Raw genomic sequence first — 10549 nt, 5'->3', positions numbered from 1 at the left:
ATGGGGTCACGAAGAGTCGGACACGACTAAACGACTAAACAACAACAAACCATTTAAACGTTTTTCACCGATATCCATAAATTCTAAATTTCTTTTCATAAAATGCCAAGACACATTATCAAATTCTTTTTCAGCATCCAGAAACATTAAGGCGGCTTGTTTGTCTCTCCTGGAGTCCAGATATTCCATTATATCAATTATATTTCTTTCTCCCCCCCCCCCCCACGGAATAAATTTATTCACAGGAAAAAAAGGTGCGTGGGTTTTTTAAAAAGTGAAATCACTCTCATCATTTATTAAGTTAAAAAACAGCAATTGAAAAGCACCGATCAGACATTGCATTTCGAGGCCTCCATCGCAAACTCAAATCTGGTTGCAATTTTTTTTGGGGGGGGGAGGATCTTGGCTTTTTTAAAAGGGATTCGGCATTCGGAGAACTCCAAGATGCAGGATAGAGACGCATTTGGGGCGGGCTAAAGACCTCAAGGGATCCCACTCTGACATTTGGAAATCTCTCCTCTCCTAGGGCTCCCTTCTGGCTAGCCTAGGGGAGGAGGGAGGGGCAGGGCTGGCTGCCCTGGCGTTGGGAGATGGGGGCCACATGGGGACAGAACGGGGTGTCAAGGGGCCATGGCGATCCAGCCGAGGATGAGGAGGGAACCACCATACGGGGCTGCCTTGGTCAGGATCGGGTCCCCTGTCACGGCGTGGTAATACAGGGCGCCAGAGAACATCCCCATGCCCAGAGACAGGATGCTGCCGGCCATCATGGGATAGCGGCAGTGGGGCACAGCCAGGAGGGCCAGGCTGTGGAGGAAGTGGTATTTGTTGGCCATCTCGTAGAGCTCTTTCAAGTCGTCATCTCGGTCGCTGTGACGGAAATCGTGAGCCCCGTAGGCGGCCGCCCCGACGGCCGCAGCCCCGCTCAGCGCAACGAGCCGTCGGAAAAACGCCCCGGCGCCCGCCATATCAATTATATTTCTAACATTGTCCTTCATCTGTCTACCAGGTAGAAATCCAGTTTGGTTCTTTCCAATCTCCTCTCCAAATACATTTTTAAGTCTATTGGCCAATATACTGGCAAATAATTTGTAATCATTATTTAGGAGCGAGATTGGCCTATCATTTTTCACCTGCCTTATGTCCGTGTCTTGTTTGGGAATTAGTGCAATATGGGCTTCTTTCCAAGTAATATATTTTCTTTTTTTAAGAGGAAAAACACATTGGTTTAAAACGTTATATATTTCCAGCCTGATGTAGGGCCTGTGTTGTTGTTTTTTAAGCCAAATTCAATGGAAATGCATTGTTTGAAGAGTGAATAGATGTATATGCAGAATATGTAAACGTGCACTGTGAAAGCTTTGTAATATTACTTTTGTGATTTTGGGTAAAATTGGTGGATGAAGAAAGTGTTGAACTAAAAGCAAACTGTGTGCTTAACTTGTGTTTGTATCTTTTCGTTTCTAAAGGGACCTTTACAAATTGAATTTAAAATAAACAAGCAAACTCCAAAATTAAAAAAAAAATATAGAAAAAATAATACTGGTTGGAGCTTTTCTCTGCTTCCTCTAGCTACTCTCCCACAATATATACTGCTGGGGAGGACAAAGCATATGCACAGCTTTGCCACCCATCTCTCAATATGCCCTATACATTTTACTTCTGGTTGGGCTGGAGCTGGCATTTTTCTGATGTCAGCACATTCTGTCATTGTTGCCTCAAAGCCAATAATATCTATGCTTTAAAAATGCAGAGGAAAAGAACGATAATAGTTATTTTATATGGGTACATGGACAAAGTCTTGTTTGCTATGGCAAGTAAAAATTGCACAAAAGAAGAAAAAGTAATTCCACCAGACTTAAGAAATCCATCTTCATATCATTCATAGAGCAATAAATAGCATTAAGTGGGCCAATCCAGACATACCGTATTTTTTGCTCTATAAGACTCACTTTTTCCCTCCTAAAAAGTAAGGGGAAATGTGTGTGCGTCTTATGGAATGAATGCAGGCTGCGCAGCTATCCCAGAAGCCAGAACAGGAAGAGGGATCGCTGCTTTCGCTGTGCAGCAATCCCTCTTGCTGTTCTGGCTTCTGAGATTCAGAATATTTTTTTTCTTGTTTTCCTCCTCCAAAAACTAGGTGCGTCTTATGGTCTGGTGCGTCTTATGGAGCGAAAAATACGGTAGATCATACAACCCTAAACCACTTGGAGACACAAGATGGATTTTGTTCCAGTCAAATAAATCACTTATTTTCTAAGGGAGCAATATTTACAGCAGTGGAAGGGGAACAAATTAACACTATTTTCAGTATAGAAAAGGCCCAGGGGTGGAATTAAGAAGTATAGGCACATCGATCCCACCCACCCCTCACACCCTTTATTTATTTTTTATTAATGAGAACCTGCAAATCCACTGTTTTATGGAATTGTAGTTGAACAAGGGAAACAAGAAAATAGTATTGCCGCTCTCTTTTATTGGTTTTGTTAAAATAGGATTTTCCATTCTGACTGGCCAATTTGACTGCAGCAGCCTGCTGCTGATATTATGGATAATGTTTTCTGAATGAAACTTGGATCAGAATGTTATGCCGTCCTGCATTTCAGATGGAAATAGGAACACTCTTCCTGGCCCAGTCAATTACCACCACCCCCGCTACTTTTTATCAGCCAAGAAGGGCAAGAGTGTTCCTATTTCCATCTGAAATGTCTTGGGCCCAGTCTTATTCAACATCTTTATCAACGACTTGGATGATGGACTCAAGGGCATCCTGATCAAATCTGCAGATGACACCAAACTGGGAGGGGTGGCTAACACCCCAGAGGACAGGATCGCACTTCAAAACGACCTTGACAGATTAGAGAACTGGGCCAAAACAAACAAGATGAACTTTCACAGGGAGAAATGTAAAGTATTGCACTTGGGCAAAAAAAATGAGAGGCACAAATACAAGATGGGTGACACCTGGCTTGAGAGCAGTACATGTGAAAAGGATCTAGGAGTCTTGGTTGACCACAAACTTGACATGAGCCAACAGTGTGACGCGGCAGCTAAAAAAGCCAATGCAATTCTGGGCTGCATCAATAGGAGTATAGCATCTAGACCAAGGGAAGTAATAGTGCCCCTGTATTCTGCTCTGGTCAGACCTCATCTGGAGTACTGTGTCCAGTTCTGGGCACCACAGTTCAAGAAGGACAATGACAAACTGGAACGTGTCCAGAGGAGGGCAACCAAAATGGTCAAAGGCCTGGAAACGATGCCTTATGAGGAACGGCTAAGGGAGCTGGGCATGTTTAGCCTGGAGAAGAGGAGGTTAAGGGGTGATATGATAGCCATGTTCAAATATATAAAAGGATGTCACATAGAGGAGGGAGAAAGGTTGTTTTCTGCTGCTCCAGAGAAGCGGACACGGAGCAATGGATCCAAACTACAAGAAAGAAGATTCCACCTAAACATTAGGAAGAACTTCCTGACAGTAAGAGCTGTTCGACAGTGGAATTTGCTGCCAAGGAGTGTGGTGGAGTCTCCTTCTTTGGAGGTCTTTAAGCAGAGGCTTGACAACCATATGTCAGGAGTGCTCTGGTGGTGTTTCCTGCTTGGCAGGGGGTTGGACTCGATGGCCCTTGTGGTCTATTCCAACTCTATGATTCTATGAAGAGTCCGAAGCACAAGTCGTTGCCCTGACTAATACAAACACCTTGTCCACATCCTCAAGCCTTACTATCTGAAAATTATCCAAAACAACAGGACTAGACAGTGCTCTGGACACCCATGAGACTCATCTGCTATAACAGCAGAGTCAAGATCCCAGCGGATGCAAGTGGTTTTATCCTCAAAATGCTTTGCAAACAAGTCACAGTGCTTACACATAGCTACCGTTGGTTCCACCACCTCCTTGAGTCAGACTGTCTTTCTTCTTCATTAGCGATCACTTGTAGCTGAGTATACTGCTATCTTCTATCTGATTGGTCCTAGAACAATGCAGCAGTATGATTGGTTGGCAGGAGCCACCCAATCCAGCTCCAGATAGAAGTGAATCCACAACCTGACTGGCCTACAGGAGAATTCCGGAATTAGCCAATCACGTGCAGCCCATTGTGTAAATAATGTATATAAAGCAGATACTTTGAAGGGACTTCCATTCCCTCCTCACCACCATGAGCTGAATAAAGAGCATGAAATCCACTCTCGACTCAGTATATTTCACTGGTGACGAGGATGGGATCCCGCTGAGCTGACTGCCATACACAGCACCGCAGCACCGCCACCTGCCGCACCGCTGCCTCGCACCGTGTATCCAGGCTTCAGCTCCGGGACCGAAGGAACTCAGAATGGCAACCAACAGCAGCTTCTTGCCGTTCAACCCAGCATCCGGAGACTGGGAAGCGTATGCCTCCCGTTTCACCTTCCTCCTAGAAGCCAAAGGGGTCACCGATGAAGAAGATGCCAAGAAGAGGGCGATATTCTTCAGCATCTGTGGAGAGGAGACGTTTGAAATCGCCCGGGCTCTCCTTGCGCCTGAAGACGTCGCTACTGTTCCATACAAAACAATAATGGAACGGCTGAAAGGGCACTTTTCGCCGCAGCCCTCAGTGGTGGCTCGTCGAAATGCCTTCTACGCAAAGCGGCAAGCCCCTGGGGAAACCATAACTGGGTTTGTGACCTCTCTCCGCCAAGCTGCCCGGTTCTGCAACTTCTCAGAATTGGAGAACATGCTTCATGACCGCCTCGTCGGTGGCCTGAAGGATGAGAAGCTGCAATGACGCCTCTACGCTAAGAAGGACCTAACGTTCCAGGTCGCCCTGGAGGAGGCCCTGGCAACAGAAGCTGCCGAGAGGTCGATGCAAGAGGCATGACCAAGCCTGCCGTCCCAACCGAGGGTCCACCACGAAGACCTCACCGACGACTCAGGATCTGACAGGGAGGAGGTGCACCGAGTACAGCAGCGCACTCAAGCAGCACACAGACCACAGCTGCCTCGACGAGAAGGAGGGAACTGCACAAGCTGCGGGGAGAGTCACGAGAGGAGGACCTGCCGTTTCCGCAACGCAGAGTGATAAGAAGTGGGTTCATAAAGGATTTGGGAACCACATCTTCAGGAACTCGTTAATAGAAGTATGGGACAGGTACAAAAATCTTTTAGAACCAAGGGTCCCACACTGGTTATCTCCGCTGGAGGTTATGTGTATAAAGAAAATTAATATGAGAGGTAAATGGGCTACGTACGGAGAATTGGTAATTAAAGAAGGAGGAAAATGGAAATTAAAACCATATGAACAAGTTAAAGACTTTGTATATGATTGGTTGCACTATTTCCAGGTAAATGAAATGTTCAAAAAAGATGTAAAGGAAAATGGGTATGCAGAAAAAGACTCCAGGTTCCAAATAGACATAATAAACAGTGACTATAAGACTTTGTCAAAAATGTATAAGATACTGTTGGAATGGTGTACGAAAGATGAAGAAGTTAAATCGGTAATGATACACTGGGCTAGAGATTTTGGATATAATATTCAATTTGAAGATTGGGAAAAACTATGGAAGGAAAATCTAAAATTTACTGCATGCATGGGACTGAAGGAAAATGTGATGAAAATGTTTTATAGATGGTACATTACACCGGTAAAACTGGCTAAAATGTATAAAATAGACAATAAGTGTTGGAAATGTAAAGAAAAGGAGGGAACATTTTATCATATGTGGTGGGAATGTAAGAAAGTTGAGAACTTCTGGGAAGGGATATATAATGAATTAAAAAAATGTTAAAATGTACTTTTGCTAAGAAACCAGAAGTTTTTCTTTTAGGAATCACAGGGAAAGAAATAAGAAGAAAAGACTGTAAGTTACTCTAGTATGCAGTTGCGGCAGCAAGAATTCTACTAGCCCAGAAGTGGAAACAGGAAAAAACACCGACAATCCAAGATTGGAGAATGAAACTAACAGACTATGCGGAACTGGATAAATTGACTGGGAAAATAAGATATACCAAAAACCAAAAGTTCATCGAAAATTGGGGAAAGTTTGTAGATTATCTGAAAAATATATGTGATTTACAAACAACGCTAGTGGGGTTTCAAGAAGCACTGTAAAAGGTTAAGATGTATTGTTTGGGAAAATATATATTGAAAGGGGAGAAAGTCAAAAGGCAATGCAACAAAGGAAATGCGTTTTTCTTTAGGGGTAAATATGGATGATTACCAGAAAAATCGAAGGAAGTCTCAAAAGTATAATTTGTTAAAATTTGGTTTAAAATGTATAATTTTGGTTGAAAATTAATAAAAAGTATATATAAAAGAAAATTGGGACACATCGCCCGGGTGTGTCGGGCTCGACCCACCCGACGCCAGGCATCAGATGACCGATCCAAGAGCCCCAGGTCCCAGGGCCCAACGCACCAAGGCAACTCGACGGAGCTCACAGACTTCCAGGTATACCAGTTGCCCCACCCCAACGTAGAGAAAATTTATGTAGAGGTACAGATAGAGGGGCCCCCGTGCCGCATGGAGCTTGACACGGGTTCAACTCTATCCATAATATCGGCAAGGACCTTAAGGAAACTGTGTCCTACTGGGGGTCCCAAACTCACCCTCCGAGACTTCCAGAAACGTAAGGTCCCCACAATGGGGGTGGGGACCTTCAGAGTGCAATATCCAGGGCGGACGCGGCAACTGGACTTGCTTGTGGTCAAGGGCCCCTACATTAGCTTACTGGGATTGGCATGGTTTGGACCACTGGGGCTAGCCGTCACCGGGGTGAACCACACTAGCTTACAAGTGGACGTGGACGCCATATGCAAGGAATTTCCGGGGGTTTTCGATGGGAAATTGGGACAGTATACGCCCCCGCCCATTGCTCTACAGCTTGACCCCGCAGTATGACCTGTCAGGCTCAAGGCCCACCAGGTCCCGTTTGCCCTGAAACCTCGTATAGACGAGGAATTGGACCGGCTCGTGGAGCAAGGAGTGCTGGAGCCGGTGCCTAATGCCCCCTGGGAAACCCCAATCGTCACACCCGTCAAGCCTAATGGTTCGGTCCGCATCTGCTCAGACTACAAATGTACCATAAACAAGGCCCTCACGGCCCACGCATACCCAGTGCCAGTGGTCAGCCATGTCCTTGCCACCCTGGCTGGGTCAAAAAAAATTGGCAAGCTGGACTTGGCCCAAGCATATCAACAGCTGCCAGTAGATGAGGCCACAGCAGAGGCACAGACGATAGTGACGCACAGAGGAGCGTTCAGAGTAAAGCGGCTGCAATTCGGTGTCAGCATGGCACCAGGCATATTCCAGAATCTAATGGACTCTCTCTCCTTAAAGGGATTCCTGGCGTCACCCCCTTCTTCGATGATGTGTTGATTGCTGGGCCCACACCAGAGGAGTTTGAGGACCGCCTCCGCACCGTTCTGCACCGTTTCCAGACGGCGGGTCTCAAGGTGAAGCGGGAAAAATGTCTACTAGGAGTGCCTCAGGTGGACTTTCTGGGATTTATGGTGGACGCAGAAGGGCTCCACCCGACTGGGGACAAGGTACGGGCCATTTGTGATGCCCCAGCGCCCAAGAGCAAGACTGAACTTCAGGCCTTCTTGGGACTATTGAACTTTTACCATTCCTTCCTTCCCCACAAGGCGGCGGTAGTGGAGCCCCTACACAGACTCCTGGACAAGCGGGCCCCTTGGGTGTGGGGCCAGCGCCAGGAGGCCGCATTCCAGGCAGTCAAGGACTTGCTTGTCTCAAATGCGGTCTGGGCACACTTCGACGAGAGGCTGCCGGTGGTGCTAGCATGCGACGCCTCGCCCTATGGCATCGGCGCTGTCCTGGGACACCAACTCCCGGATGGAAGAGAGGTACCGGTGGCATACTTTTCCCAGACACTCAACGCAACCGAGCGGAACTACTCGCAAATCGACAAGGAGGGTCTGGCAATCGTGAAGGGAGTAAAAAAATTCCATGATTTCTTGTACGGGCGGCCCTTTACCGTGGTGACTGACCACAAGCCGTTGCTTGGCTTGTTTGCCCCCGAAAAGCAGACCCCCCAAGTGCTGTCTCCTCGTGTCCTGAGGTGGTCAATTTTCCTTGCCAGCTACCAGTATGCACTGATTCACTGCCCTGGGAAGGCGATGGGCCATGCGGATGCCCTCAGCAGGCTACCACTACCGGAAACAGGCCCCGACCCAGCACCTGCACAAGAGGTTATGAGCCTGGAGCTGCTTCCCGACCGCCCCATTCAGGCACAAGAAGTTGCACACCATTCGACTTCCGGTCGGCGCCAGCGATTAATGGCGGGTTCCCTCTGAGCTCCCGAGGGAACCGGCCCCGTGAAGTGTGGGTCTGGCCGCTGCGGCAAAGCGGAGACCCGAAGAAATCGCAGGTGGTGAAGCCTGCGAACGCGGAGACTCGGTGGGCTCCATTTGCGCCCCCCCCGACTGCAAGGGAGCCTTTTTAAAAGCTTCTGAACGGAGCGGGGGTGAGCGGTGCGGAGCTGAGAGTCGCTTACCATCTTTTACCATCTTCGCGGGGCGAAGCCGCAAGCCATTGTCGGAGAGCGTCGATTCCTTTCTGGAAATTTGGACCGAAAATAACTACCCGTGAGTAGGGGTAAGAAGAGAAATTTTTTTTAAAAAAAATTAAAGCAATTTGGCACCGAAACGGGAGAAGTATAAACAGGAAGTCTGCTTCTCCTGACTTGTAGACAGAACAAAGCAAAGAGAATATAAAGCAGAAGCTTTGAAAGACGTTACTAAAAAATCCGGAATCCACCACCAAAAAAGAAGGATCCCCCTCCGCTTAGCAGGGGTGGAGGGGTGAAATTTGAGCATTATTTTCCCTGCAAAGACAGTGAGAGGCATTTTTACCGGCTGCCTCTAAAACCTGGAACGGACTGCTTTTGACAGCTGTCAAAGTGCTAAGTGTTAAGAACATTGATACTCTGTGAAAGAAACAATTGCTTATAAAGGGATTTTGGATAGAAAAGTAACTTTTGATTGAAAGTGTGTACAGTTAAAGAACAAAGGGGAGCTACTAGGACTATATTTGTTGCTACTGAAATTGGAACTGTGTGTTAGGATATTTCCGTTCCACCTTAAAAGGGAGCAGGATGTTTGTGTCACAGCCTGTGCATTTCCTGTCTCACAGGATGTTTCTGTTGTCTGTTCCTTTCGTTTTCTGCTGTTTGCCTGAGCAGTCGGAGCAGACGGTCATGTCTTCTTTTTTTCTGACCTACGCTGAATAAACTGTAAATATGCTGTCCTGCTGTGCAACTTTTGCTGTGTGAATTCTGCTGATAGAGTGTGCACAAGCCTGAGGCTTCGTGTCGCTAAATTGCTGATACTGCGTGACTACGGGAGGTCGATGGATCGTCCGGCGCCGAGCTTGGGGACTCAGATGGACTTTATCTCCCTGGCAGTATCCCAACAACAGGTTTAGGGCCCAGATTCACGGCACTTGCAGGAGAGTAAGACAGCGACAGACTGCTGAGGTATGTGCTGGAAAGGTGAAAGAAGAGGCTTTTCTGGATGCCGCGGAAAAGGCCTTTGATGTCCGGCGAGTCTAATTGGCCTGGGAGCCGAGCCAGAGGCATCGTGATTTATGTGCTGCCGAGATAAGACGTCTTTGAAGGCATAAAGGCTCACGGCTCACGTAAAAAGCTGGAATGGATTTTATCCAAGCTTCTGAGGCCACTGAGTGCCCAAAGTTAAAACGGCACAATTATCAGACCTGGGCAAAATGGTGTGAGAGTTTGCTGCGTCAGTTTGGAGTCTGGCATACTGTGTCTGAAGCCACTCCAGTTCCTCGGACAGAGAAATGGGAGGGCCAGAATTTGAAGGCCATTGACGTAATAGTCTTATCCGTCTCTCTGGAGGAAATAAAGACGCTTGCTGGAAATCTCACGGCACGTGACATGTGGGATGCTTTGAAAAAAGCCCACCTGCCAATCATTCCAGCCCAGGGTTTGAATGCATCGGAGGTCCTGGCTGTTTCCCAGAATGCGAGTGAATGCAGGGATGCTGAGGGCACCGATCGCAAGCTGCAGGGGGACAGTACTGCTGAAGCGTTTTCAGACACAACGCTGTACAGATGCATTCTAGGCAAGTTGAATTTCATTGCTAGATGTTCAAGACCTGACATTGCTGTAAGCACTAACCTGCTTAGCAGACATGCTAACAATCCTACTGTTCAGGATTGGAAAGCTCTGAAGCACATAGCCCGCTATTTGAAAGGGACTTTGCACTACAGGCTGAGGTTCACCAGTCAGAAGACTGGAGGTCTTGAAATCTTTGCAGATGCGAGTTTTGGAAGTGACACCACGGATGGTACAAGCACTTCTGGAGTATGCTACATGTACAACTACTGCCTGTTTGACTGTTTGTGCAAAAAGCAGACGACACTGAGCCTAAGTTCCTGTGAAGCAGAACTCAATGCTCTGTCATTTTCACTCATGGATTGTGAATGGTTGATGCAACTGTTTAAGGACATCGGGGTTTCTGTGAAATGTCCTATACAAGTGTATCAAGACAATAGATCTTGTTTGGCTTTGCTGAACTCGGAGAGTT

The 10549-nt window shown here is 47.1% G+C and overlaps 1 protein-coding gene across 1 annotated transcript; it reads right to left on the bottom strand.

Moving 5' to 3' along the window:
• Positions 1-277: 277 nt before the first annotated feature.
• LOC128405960 (transmembrane protein 256 homolog) lies at positions 278-968 on the bottom strand. Its single transcript, XM_053373017.1, has one exon. It carries the CDS (start codon positions 966-968, stop codon positions 621-623), a length of 348 nt encoding a protein of 115 aa, XP_053228992.1. The 3' UTR covers positions 278-620.
• Between the last annotated feature and the right edge of the window lie 9581 nt (positions 969-10549).

The sequence above is a fragment of the Podarcis raffonei genome, chromosome W, assembly GCF_027172205.1.
Source record: "Podarcis raffonei isolate rPodRaf1 chromosome W, rPodRaf1.pri, whole genome shotgun sequence".
NCBI classification, from domain to species: Eukaryota; Metazoa; Chordata; class Lepidosauria; order Squamata; family Lacertidae; genus Podarcis; species Podarcis raffonei.
The sequence above is the reverse complement of the archived record's forward strand: the minus strand, read 5'-3'. Positions and strand labels throughout refer to the sequence as shown.